The 19,420-nt window shown below is 41.2% G+C and overlaps 1 protein-coding gene across 3 annotated transcripts in view; it reads left to right on the forward strand.

Moving 5' to 3' along the window:
• The window catches only part of MYH7B (myosin heavy chain 7B), a 50,593-nt gene that overhangs the window by 2,262 nt on the left and 28,911 nt on the right, over nucleotides 1–19,420 (forward strand). Inside the window, exons 3-11 of one of the 3 annotated variants that reach the window (XM_028734859.2) lie at nucleotides 1,420–1,523; nucleotides 6,978–7,121; nucleotides 7,685–7,841; nucleotides 9,934–9,961; nucleotides 13,232–13,328; nucleotides 14,106–14,129; nucleotides 16,643–16,735; nucleotides 17,371–17,434; nucleotides 17,547–17,645. In XM_028734859.2, coding sequence (XP_028590692.2) covers nucleotides 1,420–1,523; nucleotides 6,978–7,121; nucleotides 7,685–7,841; nucleotides 9,934–9,961; nucleotides 13,232–13,328; nucleotides 14,106–14,129; nucleotides 16,643–16,735; nucleotides 17,371–17,434; nucleotides 17,547–17,645 — 810 coding nt within the window. Of the gene's footprint in view, nucleotides 1–1,419; nucleotides 1,524–6,977; nucleotides 7,122–7,684; nucleotides 7,842–9,933; nucleotides 9,962–13,231; nucleotides 13,329–14,105; nucleotides 14,130–16,642; nucleotides 16,736–17,370; nucleotides 17,435–17,546; nucleotides 17,646–19,420 lie in introns of those variants that run through there. The other 2 variants (XM_028734860.2, XM_077929196.1) reach the window with 2 other exon arrangements.

Below are 19,420 nucleotides of genomic sequence, written 5' to 3' on the forward strand. Positions count from 1 at the left end.
ACAATGTATTTCTGGATCGTCCCAAAGCAAACTTCCATGTGTTTGATTCTAGAAATTCCTAGTCCATTTCTGAAATCATTCAAGATAATGGTTGCGTACACACTATGCCTTTAAAGTACTCTTTGAAGCACATTTCCCCCTTCAAAGAATTATGGGCACTGTAGTTTGTTAAGAGTTGCTGAGAACAGTAACTCTGTGAGGAGTAAACTCCAGTAGGAAAGAATATTTTAAAGGTATTGTGTGTATGCAGCCAATCATTGTCTGCAATCATGCACATAGTTAATCCACCTAAATCCCACTGAAGTCAATGGGATATAGGCAGCCTAACTATGCTAATAACTGCTGCCATTGTCTCTTCTACACATGCTTGGATTTTTTTTTAATTACAAACATTTACCTGGCAAATGCAAGTTTGCCTTTGATAAAGCTGAAATAATTATGCATTTGGCCAGGATTTCAAAATCTGTGTCCAATCTTTGGAAGTTTATTTTTTTAAAAATTGATTATGAGGGATACTTGGTATTTTTTATCTATATTTGAAAAGATTTATAAGCCATTATAACATATAACAGTGGTGTACTTCTATAATCTTAAGACTTCTGGATAACTTCCAGGGTATTTAAAACAAGCAAGGCAAAGCAAAGCAAAGCAAAAACAAGAAAGCCATAAAACTTAATCCAACATCTTATTTGTTGTCTTTGCAAGTCACGCTACAAGCCTTTTTCACCTGGAGGGCAGGGTAAAAATGCATTCAACAAATATATATATGAATACTATTATTACAAATTTGAGTTTGAAACAGGGTTATGCAGTATTGTGCAACAAATTTGAGTTAAGAAGGCTTGCTTAAATATCCAGTGTGGTGTAGTGGTTAAGAGTGGTGGACTCGTAATCTGGTGAACCGGGTTCACTTCCCCGCTCCTCCACATGCAGCTGCTGGGTGACCTTGGGCCAGTCACCCTTCTTTGAAGTCTCTCAGCCCCACTCACCTCACAGAGTGTTTGTTGTGGGGGAGGAAGGGAAAGGAGAATGTTAGCCGCTTTGAGACTCCTTCGGGTAGTGATAAAGCGGGATATCAAATCCGAACTCTTCTTCTTCTTCCCTGCCCCAATTATCCCTGCTCTAGCCTTTGATTCATGATTTACCACATACTGTATAAGGTAGCAGCAAAATACACAAATCAATCCTAAAACAAGATGGGTGGGTGGGTGTGAGAATTTCACAACATCAGTTTCCAATACACAGGATTTCCAGGTCCATTGGCTTGGCTGGAGAATGAAAGGAGGAGAATACTATTGTGTTCAGTTGCACTGCTAAATTTTATAAGTGCATGTATGGAAACTACTAAGAATTGTAACCCTTATTGCTCCCTTTTCCGGAGTGCTCTCATTTCTCTTGTCTCTTTCGGGGGTCATAAAGGAAAGAAGAGGGCCTGGATCCCAGATGAAAAGGAAGCATATATTGAAGTGGAAGTCAAAGAATCCTCTGGTGGCAAAGTCACTGTGGAAACAAAAGACAAAAAGGTAAAAGAATTCCATACTGATGGGGGGGGCAGTGAAACGTGGCAGGGAGGAATTGAAAAGGAAAGAGAGCCTGCATGAGGGCATATGGCAGAGGAAAGGAGGGAGATGAAATATGCTTAAACATGTCATATTGGCAACAGTTCTTACTGATGCTTCTGCAATCATCAAGAATTTAAAGTGGTTCTTATGTTACAGGAGCTTCCCAGGGCTCCATCACACACTACTCTTCTGAGACAGATCACATGAGAGAGGCGCAATGATCTTGTTTGGTTGTTGTTGCTGCTGATGATGATAATTTTTATTATTTATATGCCGTCCATCTGACTGGTTTGCCCAGCCACTCTGGTCAGCTTCCAACAAAATATAAAACACAATCAAACAACATGAAAAACTCCCCTATGCAGGGCTGCCTTCAAAGGTCTTATAAAAAAAACCTCAAGCATGGGAAACAACCTCATTATCATTCCCTCCCATGTAGTCTCCCCTGTTAAGACCAGGCTTGAAATTTGTGTGGCTTCATCATTATTATGTTGTTTTTTGAAAGCTGGGTTAAGGTTTTAACATTTCAGTCTGCTGTCTCTAGGGTTCATTTGTACTCCTCATTTTAAAGGGTGAATCTCTTTTAGGATTGATTATCGATTTTCAACTACCCACTGGCACATGGGTAGGCAAACTAAAGCCTGGGGGCCGGATCTGGCCCAATCGCCTTCTAAATCTGGCCCACGGACGGTCAGCGTGTTTTTACATGAGTAGAATGTGGCCTTTTATTTAAAATGCACCTCTGGGTTATTTGTGGGGCATAGGAATTTGTTCATATTCCCCCCCCCCCCCAAAATATAGTCTGGCCCCCCACAAGGTCTGAGGGACAGTGGACCGCCCCCCTGCTGAAAAAGTTTGCTGACCCCTCACTAGCATAACAAAGTCCCTCCTCTTCTCTCCTATCTCCTCGCTGCCCCGCCCCCTTAAATCTGCTCTGAAGGGCCAGAAGTTTCCCCAGAGCAGCACAGGGAGAGGAGATTTTGTTCTATCAGGCAAGCGGAAACACTTACACTGATGGAACAATTTCCTTAGTGCCATGTTGTATCCCACCCATTATGCTTTCCTGAGAACTGTCCACTGCCCTGTGATGGCTTTTATGTCCTGAACGGCTGTTTACAAATATTTTAATAAAAACAAACATAAACTAAAATCCTGGAATAATGTGAGGCAAAGACACAAAGGAGCAGCAACTATACTACTGCTGTAATGCAAGAACCACCTGCTACACAGTCAAATAAAATAATTATTATTTATTCCAATTATTTATACTGGAATTATTTTGCTGGGATAGGAGCAGATGCTATCCTTGCCTGCCTGCCTCCCTCACACATTAGTAGTACTGCTACTACTACTCATATCAGTAGTAACAGTAACAGTAACAGTAACAGTACTCCTACTCCTACTCCTAATATACTTTTAGTTTTTATAGTGCTTTTTTCCTAAATATGAGAGCAACTTCACATACATTAATTCAACAGCAGAACAACATAATTTCAATTTAGCAATGAAAAATAGATCGGTTGTCGATGAAATTTATGACTTTGACATGAATTTTCCTTATAACTCAATCCTTCTAAATAGTACAAGCATATAGTTTCAAGAAGATTCCTTTTAAGGAAAAGTGTTGAAAGAATTAGTGAAATACCTTTCCTTGTCCCCTAATTTACCCTCAGGCAATCAACTGTCTCAACCTGACAGCTGTGACAACATTCCATAGCCTTAATGACTTATTTTGTTTATCTGGTTGCTACAATGGATTTGATTATCCAGCTTGGTTCAGGAAATAATAGAAAAATAATAGGCTAGGTTTTCTTCTCAGATAAGCTATGGTCTGTCAATCTACACACAGGAAATAGAAATCAGCTAAATTGTTTTTTGTTTTTGTAAATGATGCATTTATTGTAGAATTGTCAGCCATTATTTTTTCAGGGAATTGACTTAACAAGCAAGATATCTGTACAAAATGATTTTTTAACATTTATTCTGAACTGCTGCTACTTTTGCTAGTACTATAAATACCCATTAGGCTTTTAAAAAGCAATTTTATGGCAGTTTACACTAACCCTTACCAGGCATTCAATCTAGGATAACCAGGCGTTGCAGTGACAGGCTTTGCCCATAACACATATATCTTCATTAAATTATCTGCAGAGATCTTATACACATATGGACATGCAATGCCCTCTGTTATACCTTCACTGTCTCTAGACTGAATGCTTGAAAAGGGCTCCTGCAGTGGATAAGCAAGCAACACAATGTTGATAATCTGTGCTTGATTTCTATGATGCTATAGCTATTCACAGGGACGCAGGTGGCGCTGTGGGTTAAACCACAGAGCCTAGGACTTGCCGATCAGAAGGTCGGCGGTTCGAATCCCCGCGACAGGGTGAGCTCCTGTTGCTTGGTCCCTGCTCCTGCCAACCTAGCAGTTCGAAAGCATGTCAAAGTGCAAGTAGATAAATAGGTACCGCTCCGGCGGGAAGGTAAACGGCGTTTCCGTGCGCTGCTCTGGTTCGCCAGAAGCAGCTTAGTCATGCTGGCCACATGACCCGGAAGCTGTACGCCGGCTCCCTTGGCCAATAAAGCGAGATGAGCGCCGCAACCCCAGAGTCGGTCACGACTGGACCTAATGGTCAGGGGTCCCTTTATCTATATCTGTTCACAGTACTCAGTTGCTACATTGATTTAAATGGGAATAAAGTTTGTACTCTGATTTCTATTGCCTTTATTGAGTTCAAGGTGGCAGCGTTCAAGGTGGCAGAACGCTTGATAGTTTTTAATAACCCAGCAGCTGCTAAAAAATCCACTAGGTCAGTCTCTCAGTTAATCTTAGTTAATTAATATGATTAGTCCATTTAGTTAGTCCATTAACTAGTCCCCAATTAAATTGCATGTGAGGAAAGAGCATTAAAAATCATTCCTTTTTTAGGATGATGGTTGTGTGTGGTGCAGCAGACATTTTTAGAATAGGTGTTATAAGGACTGGACCCGTCTTCAACTTCTCCACACATGTTGGCCCTGTGGAAACCACCCTAACCTTCCCACATTATTCAGGAAAGGAAAGTCCAAAAAGAAATTCTAAGTGCATTGGCTGAGAGCACTTAGATGCCTCGCTGCAATTGGAAACCCTGTGTGACTGATGTTCTGGTTATAGGGAGAATTCTAAGCACATTCAGTTGAATGTGTGAACAATCTTCCTTCTGCCTTTCCATACAGCACATTAAGGTCTGAGGCTGCAGCTGGCAGGGATTACTACATTGGACCCCACTTTACCCTCAACAGGCAAACATCCAAATAGACCTACTTGGTGAGAGACAAAAAGAAATACCTAATTTAAGATGGTGTGTTTGCCATCTGCATTTTTGTTTATTATGCACAGGAATTAAAAATTATAATCAGCTGTCCATCAAATTAGATGAGGTACATCATCACTAAAAATATTTGAACCCATTAATCAAACTGCTGAATCAGTTATATGTTGCAGTCCTAATTAAAGTAATAATAATAAAAATAAAATTTTATTTAACCATGAGCTCAGAGGTAGAACACATATTTTGCATGGATAATATCCCATGTTCCTTCCTTGGCACCTCCTAGTGTGGCAAGGGAGGACCTGTCTCAGAGACCCTGGAGAGCCACTGTTCTGTGGGGCAAATTCAACAAGCCAATGATGTTTATTTAACATATTTCTGTTTTACCATTTGTAAAATTAAAGCAATTGACTTAAAACCAAATACTGCGTTAAAAATGATGGGAAAACAGCAATAAGAGACACCTAATAATAAAAACATCAGCAACAAACCAGCAATGAACTGATAAAAACAGTATTATTAAAACCATGGGGGATCTTCAACTGGTGCCTACAAGTCATTAAAACAGGGGCTAGGCATATCAACCATGCTGTGGTTGGCCACCACCACTACAAACACACTATTTGACTTATTGGGCTGGGTCACATGACACAGTAAGTTAAAGTAGGGCTTACTGAGACTGTGAATGTGTGGGGTCCTGGAGGGGAGCTTGCAGCCCCATAGCTCTTCCCCTGTCTTTTTTAGACCTGGACAGTGCTGAGCTAAGCCAAGGTTTGACTTAGCATCTTTTCTTAGTCTGGGCTCATGGTTTAGCTCTCTCCTCACTAACCATGAGCTATAACCAAGGTTTGTTCCAGGTCATTTTATGTTGATATAGATATACATTTTATAGGAATTTTAAGAATATATTTTAGCATATGTTATACTTCGGCTCCAATATCATTGTTAACCATCATGATCTAGGGACAGCAAATAGATATAAGATATATAACTAATATTGTTTTCAATCCTTGGGACCAGCTATCTGGCATTCCACTAATGCCTAGCTATGTTTCTTCAAGCTTCCAGGTTATTTTGTTATGTTTTTAACCACTAGTCATGTCTTCCTAATAAGCTGATGCTGGCAAGGCTTTCTTTTCATATGAGCTTTAACATTTGTTCAATGCAATTCATTCTCATCAGGCACAGATGTGTAATATGATAGTTATTCCAGTTCTTAGATTTATAGGATCAAACTAATTCCAGTTATTATAAGTAATGAATTGTATACTTCAGCTGTTTGTCTAAATAACCTCAAACCTTCCTGATTAAAACCCTGTGGCATATTATTTTGTTTAGGTTATATTTATCCATAGAAACCCTTGACAGCAGCCGCTGCATTACACCACAGGAGCAATTGAAGTGCAATTACAGGAGTCACGACAAGATGTGACTAAGCCCTATTAAATCCCTAAGGCTCCACTCTTGAAAGTCAATGGGATTTACTTCCATGTCCCATATGTGGAGCTGGGTTGCTAGTCCTTGCCCAATAAAGTGCTGCGACCAATAGTCTGTCTTCATATATTTCTAGTCTAGGAGAAAGAGCTGGAGAATTAATCTAAAGTGCTCCTTGTGTATGGCCAATACCACAAAGGAAGTTTCATAGGAGGATATTGCTATGGGGCCAAATGGCTCATCTGTTGCATGAAACACAATGTCCAAGTGTTATGCGTGATGACTGGTGGCAGTGCAGCCTTTAGACCAAACTTTTTAAAGACCTCTTAACCAAAAGTGTTCAAATGAAGGGGAAAGCCATCACTTTTATTTCCTGCTTATGAGTTTCAACAGCACCTCCTTTGCTTTGCTTTTTGTAGTAAGTATTACAGGCTTTCATTACACTCACAAGATAAGACCAAAGCAGAGAGAACAAAACGAACAAACCAAGGATGGCAATATGAAAATCTGACACAAACAGCACCTTGCTTTCAAAATACATTTTTTTTATTTAATAATAAGCAAGAATAAATTGCACCATTCCACCACTGCAGTTCAACATCCTTGTTAAGAAAAGAAAACATTTCTTAAGAAATCCCTTTACCAAAACGTTTCTGTTTAATCCCTGCAGACTGTCGTTGTAAAGGAGGATGACATTCAACAAGTGAATCCTCCCAAATTTGACATGATTGAAGACATGGCTATGTTAACTCATCTCAATGAGGCCTCTGTGCTGCATAACCTGAAACGGCGTTATGCCAAGTGGATGATCTACGTAAGTAAGACAAGGGCACCATGTCATATGTCTGAATCAAAAGACCCAGAACAGATTTCTCCCAATTCACATCCTTTTGCTATCCCAAATAGCAAGGTTTGTGTCACAAAATCCCACCCCACCCCCAGCTTTAACTTCCATTATATTAGAAATGTTCCCCAAATTTTGGTTCTAGACACATAGAGAGTAGCTGCTTGGTACCTTTGATTAGATGTTCACTTAGAAAATGTCCAGAGATGTGCGTGAGAGAATATCTACATACAAGTGTTGATACTGTGTGACTCAGAAGAGTGAGTAAATAATATTTGTTCCCAAGCCAAACATAGGTTCCAATTCAGGTTTCAGTAGCAGGGTTGCAAGCAAAGAGATTTAATAAGGTGCATTTTTAATCTGCATTTGTTATAATTACTTCATATTAGGCTTCATGACAGCCAGAAATAAGATGTTCCTGAGGAATAATCACACACAAGTCCAAAATATGTTGGTCGGGTGGCTGCCATCTTCTGTCCCATCCGAAATGGAACTAAATGGTGATGTATTTTTACTTTTTTCTTTCCTCTCAGACCTATTCAGGCTTGTTCTGTGTCACCATAAACCCATATAAATGGCTTCCAGTCTATACTGCTCCTGTGGTAGCAGCCTATAAGGGCAAGCGGAGGTCTGAGGCACCGCCCCACATTTATTCCATTGCAGACAATGCCTACAACGACATGTTACGTAGTAAGTATCTTATCCACTGTCTCATTGTTGTGGGAAGGAAGTTCAAAGCTAGTGTAGTCTTAGCCATTGCATTAAAACATTCCTAGCGTTGCCCCAACTCTTATTTGATCACCTTCATACTTCTCTTGCATACCAAACTCACAGAGAGGAAAACAGTCCTTTGTCCCAGAGGCAATGAAGCTCTTAATTTTCTAAATGCTTTCTGCTTGTTTCTCTGTGTGAGAATTAATGTAAGAAACACACACACACACACACACACACACACAGAGAGAGAGAGAGAGAGGGAGAAAGAAGATGGCAGAAATTTTAGCGATTAGAAAAATGCATCTTGTGGTTTTTTTCTTACTGCCGATAGACTGCTGTAATCTTCCGTGTTCCCTGCTTCGGATGTTGCACTGCTAACAGACTACTAGCTTCCTAAGCAAGGGCATTCAGAAAGGGACTGTAGCACTTCAGAATGCAGATGTGGGAGGGATGGCATGTTTGAATGTTCCCCTGCATCAGAAATTCTGTGCATATGGAATTCAAATAAGTAAGAAGGTTAAGCTGCAATTCTAGGGCTGCGCCAGTATGGTTTCCTTCCCCTGTGCTCTCACAAAATCTGCCTTGGAGGGTCCCGCAACTCCCTTGGGCTGATGCAGAAGGCTGGAGGGTAGAGGAAGAAGTTCTGTTGTATGCTTGGAAACCCACTGCATCAGCAGAGCTTCTGCCTTGCATATTGGTCGTTCTCTTGGATGTGTTGCGTATTTATTTTGTATTGCTATATGGCAGAGGTGGCTAACTGACCTGTGTTCAACCCACTGACAGTAACACCTATGTGAAAGTGTGTGTGGTCAAAGTGTGCGTGGCCCTTTTTTTAAAAGGGACATTTTGGGGCAGGAGGGTGTGGGTGTGTGTCACATTTTTTGGCATCACAGAATCAAAGCTGAAGACCACAAGAGCATTGGAAAACAATAATAATTATATTTTTAAAGGGTCAAATTTTAGGGGACCTTGGAAGTGCCACAAAAACTAGTTTGGCACCATAGTAGCATGGGGGTGGGGCGGGGCGGTGTACTTATGAGTACAGGAGAATAAGTATGGAAATAGGGCTATAAACTTGAGTTGCAGCTGAACAAGTGGCTGAGTGCTAGCCCTAATTTCCTTCTCAGCTGGAATCACTGAGATGAAACAGGGAGGGGCTACCAGTCTGAGTACAGTCACCTACAGCTGCATGCATATTCAGTAAAAAAGAACTAGACTGGAAGAAAAGAGTTGAAGCTCAGTAGCAGAACAGCTGCTTTGCCTGCAGACGGCGATAGGTTCAATCCCTGTCATCTCCAGGTAGGGCTGGGAAATATTTCGTCTGAAATCCTGGACAGCTGCTGCTAGTCAGTGTTGACAGTATTTAGCTAGATGGACTAATTGTGTGACTCAGAATAAAGCGGCTTCCTATGTAGGGAGGGATAGTCAGGTTGAATCCTAGTTAAGTCCCATCATGATCTGCCTACTGGAGTGGAGGGAACTAAGGCCAGATTTATTATGGTGGATGGTGAAGTGTTCAGATTCCCACCATACATTTAAAGCACAATGATACCACTTTAAAACAGTATTGGCTTCCTCCAAATAATTATGGGAGCTGTAGTTTGTTATGGGTGCTAAGAAGTGTTGGTGCTAAGAAGACGACCCCCTGTTCCCCTCACAGAGATATAATCCTCAAGAGTGGTTTAACCATCAATTTCTCTTCTCAGCTAACTAGGAATTGTGGCTCTATAGTAGGGGATAGGGCTCTTCTAACGACTCTTAGCATACTTAACAAACTACAGCTCCCAGAATTCTTTGGAGGGAACCCATGACTGTTTAAATGTGGTACCATAGTGCTTTAAATGTAGGGTGTGCATGTGGCCTTAGTGGAATGTGCACACACAAAACTATGATGCCATGGACAGTGTCGACAGTCAACAGCAATTTTTCATATAGCTTAACGTTGAAAAAGCAAAGCAGTGATCAGATTGTGCTAGGAGCTGCCTGTCTGGAAGCATAATATGAAGAACCAGTGGCAGAGCCTGAAAGTAACTGTTTGAGTCTAACAGTCCTGCTTCTTGTCTTCCAGATCGTGAGAACCAGTCTATGCTCATCACGTAAGTTCTGTCTTATAAGTCTGTTTTCTGTTTTGTATTGCCTGCGAGCTAGGGCACTTCCAAACTATTTTGCGGTGGGATTCAATCACATACCAGCAAATACAAGTTGTGCAATTATAGTTGACTGGGAGCTCTTGTGCAGCAAGCCCCCTTCCCCACAAAGGCTGTGGCCTTTTGCTATAAAGAAAGCAACAGGAAAGGGTAGGATAACCCTTCCTTTGAGGCAACATCATCTATCCTCCCTGCAAACAATTCAGAGTGAATTAAGTAGCCAGCATCGTTTAATCTCCCTGCAAAGAAATCAGGATGAATGTCATCTGGGAGTGCCCTTAAGATGCAAGGTCTGATATTCTTTCCTGGTCTCACAATATTGGTTATGCATGAAAAGAAACTGCAGGCAAAGGAAACGCCCCTGTCTCCCTGTTTGAGAAAGCCAAATGGTTTGGCTGCGCTGTAGGATCTTTACACTCCCTTCAGTTTGTTGCCTAAGCACAAGCACACACACACACACGGCAGAATTTCTGGCTCTTACATATCAGCTAACAGCTGCTATAGCCCTTCCAGGAGTACACTGCCAACAAAAAGTAGGGCAGAAAATTCCTCTCATTGTGTGGCTGCTCATATGTTGTTTATTTGTATTTCCTGTCTGCTTCTTTGAATGTGACTAGTTATTACTAGGGCACAAAACTGGGGTGGGGTGGGGTGGGGTAGGTCCTGGTCAACCAATCCATTTCCATAGCAAATATCCCAAGATGGCAGAGTGAAACTAAAGCAAGCCTGCACAACTCATGACCCATGAACATGACACTGTTCAGCAATCGCGTGTTGCATCTTGCCAGGTGTTCCATAACAGCTCCCCTAAGAACATCATATTGGAACATGAGATGAGCCCTTCTGGAAAGCCAGCCATCATGTTTCCCCATGTGGCCATTCTGATGCCTCTGGGAATCTCACAAGGACATTGGTGCAATAGTATTCTCCTCCTCATGTTCCCCAGCAATGGGTATTCAGATAATGTATAGTCACCCTGTCTAGTTTTCATTGCTATAACCTGGTATTGTGACAGTAAGAAAACATGGGTTTCTTCCATTGCCTGATTTAGCTGGTGGGCTGTATTCAGCTTGGATGGTCACAGGGTGTGCAGGCCACCTGATCACAAGCAAAATATTGCTCTCTTAGAGTGACACATATCATTTTCACCGTTTCACTTTTAACTCATAGAACTCATGGAGTCAACCTCCAAAGAAATTGGGGAGCAATGCATATGTGTGGATAAGGATGGGGGGGGGGGAATTGTATTCAGGTTCTCATTTGAAGCTAAATCTCTCAAATCCACACTTTCCAAAACAATATGCAAACTGAAACATGGCTATGCTTTGAAATTCTCTCCCGCACACACACACACACACACATACATACATACATACATACATATGAAAAGTGTGCAAAAATGGATGTGAAAAAGAACAAAAAATGCATTTTACTAGGGGAAATTGCTTCAAAAAAATGTGCACATTAGTCAAAACTGCACCCAGAAATGTGTTTATTGGGGTACATTTGCACTAAAATGCTGGTGGGTTTTCATGAGGATTTAAAAATAAATAAATCACAAATTACTGCAAAATGTGGAGAACTGATTTTAGGACAAAAAAATTGACAGATCCTTCCATCCCTAGTGGGGTGGTGGGATTAAAAGAGAGACTAGAGACATGGTGTGGTTGCCCTATGAAGGATAATGACTTGAAGGAAGGAGACAAGGTTTAGCTAAGTAGGGGTAGAGAAAGAGGCAGCTGATAGGATAAGGGGAGGATAGGAAATGGCTACCTCACGGCTGCGGAGGAATGTTGGGGTGGCTGAGGCCCAATTGTTGAGGAGCGAGAAAGAGGAAGACATGATAACCGAAACAGCCATGTTGAGGAGGCTATATAAAGCCTAGTCTAGTGCCAGAAGCCCCTGACGCTTGAAGCTTTGGCCATGGCCTAATTAGGTAAAGCAGGGGTTGATAGCGTGCAATATTTGGCTTTTGTCCTACAGAGGCCTCGCTCCCCCCCACTGCCGAGCATGTCTCTTTGTGTGCTGGGATTACAATGGAAGAACAGCTAACTATAGGCATGAAATCAATGCCAGGCCAGTGCCAGAGGGCTTTGCAGAGAAAGGGGCAGGAGGGAGGGTGATACTAGCCTGCTGATGTGATAAAGAAGCCTGGACCCTGGAGCCAGCCCGTTGGACTTGGGCCAGGAATACTTGGAGGCCCTGCTTCTATTCCACGGATGAACTAAATTTTCTCTGCATTTGTATCGAAAAGAAAGAAAAATCTATCTCCTCCTTTCCAGTAACTTCGTGAGAAGTGCATTTTCTGCTTGAGATAATAGTGGAAGTTTATTAACCACCTGTAGCCAGTTCATAGTAAAATGGCCCATTGGAAAAACAAGTTCAACTGCCTTGTTTCCTTTTCCATTTAAAGTGTGCCTTGTAAAAGCTCTTACAAGATATACACTAAGAATCTGCACTCTTTGCAGCCATGTTTAGGGAAGTTTTTAATGGGTGACATTTTAATGTATTTTTAATCTTTGTTGGAAGCCGCCCAGAGTAGCTGGGGAAACCCAGCCAGATGGGTGGGGTACAAATAAATAATGATAATAATAATAATAATAATAATAATAATAATAATAATAATAATAATAATTATTATTTGCCGTTGCTCTAGGAGCAAAATGTAGGTGCATTTTCATCAGGGCAAGGGGTTGAACCTGTGATTCTTCCACTGGCATCATAATCGGCCAGCATTACTGATGGTCAGGAATGAAGGGAGTTGTAGTCCAATGAGGCCACAGGTTTCCTTATGCTTGAACTACATGTTCGCTGCTCCCTCAAAGGCAGCCCTTGCAGCACAAGGAACCCATGTGTGCCAAATCTGATATAGGTCTTTCAGCCTGCAGGTGGGGACACATTTTCAACCCAGCAGGAACATCAGTTTCCCACACCATTTCGGAAGCAATGTCAGGACAGCTTTCCCCCATGTCACATCACCTTTGCTTTTTGGGGGGAACTTCTTCTACCCTGGACAACTCTCATTCAAATGCCCCCTGCATGCCAGATGCCACCATACCCAAATAAACAACCCTAAACAACCCTCCCCACATGCCCCCCAACTCTGCTGTATATTTCTGGGTGGGTGGGATTTTGGCTAGCTGTTTCTGTGTGCCTGTGAAATAACCTTTGACAGTAGTTGCTTCGTGTTCTTGATCTGTGTATTTCTATTACTCTAAGCGGAGAATCTGGTGCTGGTAAGACTGTAAACACCAAGCGGGTTATTCAGTACTTTGCCATTGTCGCAGCCCTGGGTGACTCTCCGGGCAAGAAAGGAGTAAGGCCCTCATTTGAAAACCTTTCCCCCCCTTTTTCTTTTTGGCTGTTTTCTTTTGTTCATTTTTGGTTTGTTTTGTTTTGGTCTTCTTTTGTGTTTGGCAGCGTGCGTGGTGGACGTGACTTTTTCTTTTACTTTGAAACAAGCAAGGCTTGAAAAAATTGCTTTGAGGGAAAAGGTTTCATAAAGTGGGCGCTGCTAAAAACCCCAAGCAGTGGCTGCTTTACGGAATTTTTAAGTCACTGGCTTTTTCCTCCACTCCACAGTTTTTCTTTTCTGAAAATGGGGGAAATTCCCCAAGGCATTCTTGTAACTCTTTCTTTTAAGCCTTGCTTTTTGTGATCCCCTCCCTCCGTTATCTATACTGTTCCCTTTGATTCTTTTTCATCTTGTATGTTTTCTGACTCTCTTTCTTCTTCTTCTCACACTCCTTTTTTCCTTTTCCTTTTCTTTTTAAAAATACCCTTCTTACTTCTTGATTATTTTTGGACTTGGGTTACGCCAAAAGAAATTCACCAGCATTGTTTTCCTTCCCTGGATTTTGATTTTAACCCTCTTGCTTCTTGATGCTGTTCTTGATCTTGATCTAATCTATTTAACATATTTTAGTGGGGGTTTTGAATAATAAAAAGTTGGGTTTTAAAAATTTAAACAGTTAAGCTTTTTTAACATTCTTCTGGACAAATCTGAAATGTCCTCCTCTTTGGATGGAACTTTCTGTGAAACTGGTTTTATATTTCTGGAATTGTAATGCTATTTTCTTATCTTTTGTTGTAGCAAGCTCCTGCCACTAAAACTGGGGTAAGTATTTAAAAGAAATAACTGATTTCATGTTCAAAGGCAGAGAGATAAAATAATACCTTATTAGTTCCAAGAAAATGGTTCCTGAGGAGCAGGCAATATGACCATCAGATTCATGGCAGCTCTTTCCAGTCCTTGCCTGTGGCTAGTTGGCCATATAAAGAAGCAACTATGCATATGATTAAACTTTTTGTGCACTGGCTTCCATTTTGGACCATTTGAGCATGTGAAATGTTTGGTCTTGTGCATGGCACAGTATTTCTAGACTTTTATTATACAGTGGTACCTTGGGTTACGTACTTACGTAATTTGTTCCGGAGGTCCGTTCTTTACCTGAAACTGTTCTTAACCTGAAGCACCACTTTAGCTAATGGGGCCTCCTGCTGCCGCCGCGCTGCCAGAGCACGATTTTTGTTCTCATCCTGAAGCAAAGTTCTTAACCCAAGGTACTATTTCTGGGTTAGCGGAGTCTGTAACCTGAAGCGTCTGTAACCTGAAGTGTCTGTAACCCGAGGTACCACTGTAGTTGATTCGGAGGTCTCGTGCAAGAAAGCAGCTTCTCCAAAAGATCAGTTTTGCCTTGACCCAACATCATCTAACCTCCCTGCAAACAAATCAGGATGCATATTCAATAAGCAGATCATCCAAAAGTGCCTGCGGTGGCTGCATGTGACCACTTGGCACCAGATACAGAGCTGATACATGTGGCAATTTTAGCTGACCACTACAAGCAGAATGATTGCGTGAATCAGCATTTCTGGCTTCATTCTAGTGTCCAGAAATATATCCTATATAGTATAGGACTTTGTTAGCATACAAAGCATCTCACTAAAGGAATATTATAGGGTGTTTCCAAAAATCTGTAGAAAAGCAACAACTCTTCATTCTTTGACTTTAATCTGCTAAACATTAAGATGCATGTGTATTTCAATAGTTGTTTAGATATTTAGAAGTTGTTCATTTTATTCTAGTTCTTTTGCTCTTCTCTGATAATTCAGTACTGTGGGGTGGTAGTCAACTAAGTTTTACTGAGAGTAGACCCACTGAAATTAATGGAGCTAACAGAGGCCTGATTGTTTCAATGAGTCTAAGCTTAACCAACTTCTTTCTTCTTTGGCAATCACTCGTAGCCAAATTAGATTGTCTTCCATGAACATGGTCTTAACAGTAGGGTTGCCGTATTTCAAAAAGTGAAAATCTGAACGTTTTTGAGTTATTTTTGAGGAAAAATGACACTGCCGACACGGGCTGCCATACGTCTGGATTCTCGCGGACCTTTCGCCAATTTCTGCCCAGACACTGCTTGTGGCTGTAGTATTCCGGATATATCCGGGAAATTCTGGACGTATGGCAATGCTACTTAACAGTGAGTAGTGGATCTTACACCCAGGAAAATGGGTATAGGATTGCATACTTAGTGCTTTCTAAGTTTCCCTTCATCTTTTAAGCTTTAAAGGCATGAAAAAGAAGAGGTGTCTTTCCTTTCCTTTTGAATGAGTGGTGGTAATATAAAATGTAAATCTCCATTTTTCAGAACACATCATTTCAATGGTGTTGCATTCCAAGCCAACACAAGAAGCATAATTAGAAGCAAACAAATCCTCTGTCACTTTTGTATTAATGGCCCAGATGAACTATCCAAGACTGAATTTACACCCCATGTTTGTGGTTCAGGCTCCTATGTCCATCTGTTCATTTCTGACATACTGACACCTTCCTAAGTAGCCTGAGGGTGCTTCCAGATGGAGGCACAATACTGTAAACTGGGATGTTGCACATGGGTCTTTGGCATCAGTTGTTGCTGCTTTTTTGTTTTTGTTTAAATAATATTGGATTTTCTCTGGAAAGGGCAAATCCAGATTAAAGGGAAGGCAGGGAGATATGAGCTGGTATTTTGATGATAATTACGTCATGTGGACGCAGTAAAAAAATAAAAACAACTTCCATACTTGAGGAGTGCTGATCCCACAATAAACACCCATCTGGAAGAACCCTGATGCTTCCTTTGTATGTCCTCTCTCCATTCTCCAGTAAGAAGCATTGTTCTCTCTCATTGCATTGCTTATATGTAGTCTCAGAACATCTCTCAATCACAGTGTTCCAGGTTCCAGAATGTATTTGGTTCAAGCTGCATCCAAAATATGAGTGGACTCTTCTAGATATGGGTAGCCAACATGCTGCCCTAGAGATGTTTTTGGAGTGCAGCTCCCCTGAGCTCCAGCCAGTCTGGCCAGTGGTCAAGGATGATGGGGTTTGTACTTCGACAACATTTGGAGGCTACCCTTGATTGAGGGTTAGAGAACCTTTTTCAGCCGAGGGCTGCTTTCTCTTCTGGGCAGCCTTTCCAAGGGCCACATGCCAGTGATTCAGGAGGCAACTGCTGATATTGGTCAAATGTTAAGAAAGTAATGGCATCCTCTATGCTGTGTTCCTCATCTTGCTCTCATCAGTATTCAGATAAATCTGGCTTGCAACACTGGGTATTTGAACTATCCTATGTTTATGTGACCTAGGGTACCCTTGAAGATCAAATCATTGAGGCTAACCCTGCTATGGAATCCTTTGGCAACGCCAAAACCCTGAGAAATGACAATTCCTCGCGGTTTGTAAGTATTTTTTAAAAAACAAAAGTACAGTACAGAGCATTTATTACAGGCAATATGCATATGTGGGGTTTTTTTGGTAAGCCTATAGAAATGTTTATGACATAATGAAGCGCATGAAACAAATTATTTCCATATCTATAAATTCTCTTACTCATTAGCTTAGCAGATTATAGTGACGTTTTGATATTTGGAACAGAGAAATCAGCCTCTGAGGAAGGGGAGTTATGACCAAACACAATATGATTAAAATGTGAATACAATTAAAGCTGCACATTTATGTTATGGAAATAGCAAGTATGGGAAAGCATGAGGAGCCTTGGGGCTGTGTGAAGAGAGGTGGGGATGGGAAGTTTAACTTCTTCCTTACCTGTCACAACAAAAATCTGAAGCTGCTATTTGCATGTCAAGGGGCAGCTCCATTGGTGCCAGTAGGAGTTCCCCTTGAATAGCAACTTCAGAGGCTATAATCAGACAGCACTTTATCCCTCTATCTGGCTATTGTCTGTCAGAGCAGACAATACTGGCCTAGATGCACAAATTATCTTACTTTGAATACAGCAGGTTTCCTATTTAAGAGCCTGCAGGTCATAGTGAGTACTTCTATTCATTTGCCTTTTTCCTTCCCATCAAAACAGGGCAAGTTCATTCGCATCCATTTTGGTCCTTCAGGGAAGCTGGCTTCCGCTGACATTGACATCTGTGAGTAAATGGCTGATGTCACATGACATCCCATGTTGTTTTTAATTTGAGCAGTTTGATAAACCCTTGAAGTAGTAACCCCACAATCTGATTTCTTACCTGTTGTTTCTAGATTTGTTGGAAAAATCGAGAGTGATTTTCCAGCAGCCAGGAGAGAGGAGCTACCATATCTACTATCAAATCCTTTCTGGAAAGAAGCCAGAACTCCAAGGTGAGAGGCACTAAAATAATATACAAAAAAAATTTGACAATCAAGTTTGGAAAACACAATGCAGATGATCACAAAAGAGCTGTGCTCAGTATGATATCCCTACTGAGTAGGGATGGGGAATAAATTCAATTCCATTCACATTTAAAAACAGATGTGCACTTTTCAAAACAATGCGTGGCCCAAAACACAGCTATCCTTTGAAATTCACACTTCTCTGAATTGTGCAAGCCAAGAAATGTATCACAAAATGCAAATAGTAGGGAAAAATAACATACAAAAGAGCATTATATTAGGGGAAACTGCTTTGCAAAAATGTGTATGTTATGCAAAAATCATACAAAAATGTGTATGTTAGGAGAAATTTGCATGAAAATGCTGATGAATTTTCATGAGGATCTTCTTTTAAAAAAATCTCAGGCTGGGGAAAAAACCGGAAACATAAGAAACTGACCCTGACAAATTTGTCCATCCTTCCTGCTGAACACTCCTAGATGCCACCAATGTCAACACACCTTATATCTGCTCAGTGCTTTTGAAATTTAGGCTAACCCAATATTTGTGACATTGGCTTTGAAAAGGCTTGTGCTTATCAGTGCACTTAAGGTGAACCTTGTTTCCGAGACTTATTTATGTAAATAGGTTTATAACTTGCCTTCCCTTCAAGGACCTCAAAGCAACCTGCCCAATGACTATCACGGTTGGATGTAGAATATTGAATCTGGAAAGTTACAAAAGGGAATTAAGTTTTAAGAATGTTTTAAGTAGCCCTCAAATTTCAATTTCAAAAGTGAAAATTGAGCATATATGAAAGTACAATTCGAATTTTGAACATTTTATCCTTTTTTTTATTTATTTGCCCAAAGTTCTGTTTAGTCCTAAGCACCTTTTGTTCTTGGGTCCATGATTCTGAGCACACCAGAACTTAGTTTCATTGCATATCAGTCGGATGTTTAACGTAATTGATTCAAAAGCTGTACCTCTGAGCCAGATCAAGAGATAGATCATAGAAACATAGATGTGTGTGTGTGAGCAGGCTCACACACATGTATCACCCTCTGGATCAGAACCTACAGGGGATTATTCAGATGCGTATTTGAATACAGTTGTCATTTATGTAAATGCCATTCATCGGCATGTCATCACTGTCAACAGGATGCCCATTTAGATGGGCATCCCTATATACATGTTGATGGAACAGGTTACTGTGCTTGACCAGAACTGGATCACAGAGAAGGTTTGCACTTGCTCCCTTTCAATCTTTCTCTCCCTGTTTGCTCCTACAAACCTCACACAAATAAGAGCACTGTGAGCAGGGAGGTCCTTCAGACATATTCATGTAGGACCTCTCTCTGAGACGATGGCAAGCTTGTCCAGTAATGATCCCTCCCAGTCATGCTATGATCTGCACTCAAGGCATCTTTCCAGTATGGAACCCGATGCTGTGAAATAGGAAATGTAGGCGAAACCCTTTTCCGACCCGACAGGGATTTTTAGCATAGTGTCCTGTCATGGCAGTAAGGAATCTGGGCTTCTGCCTGCTGCTCTTGCTGCTCGGTGACAAACAATACCTTATTAGGCAGGTCTGGAGAGCTCTACTGAGCAGTAATCTTATCTGGTGCTCACAAGGCCAAGGCTGACCACTTCTAAATCAGTCAGCGGCCCAAGGGTGTTCCTAAGATAGCTGGCGGGAGATCCAACTATACAATGCACATGCCTTCCTGGTAGCCGCGTAATGGAGACTATGTGGCCTCTGAGGCTGAAACTTCCAAGCTGAT

Source organism: Podarcis muralis, chromosome 5 (genome assembly GCF_964188315.1).
Source record: "Podarcis muralis chromosome 5, rPodMur119.hap1.1, whole genome shotgun sequence".
NCBI lineage: Eukaryota > Metazoa > Chordata > Lepidosauria > Squamata > Lacertidae > Podarcis > Podarcis muralis.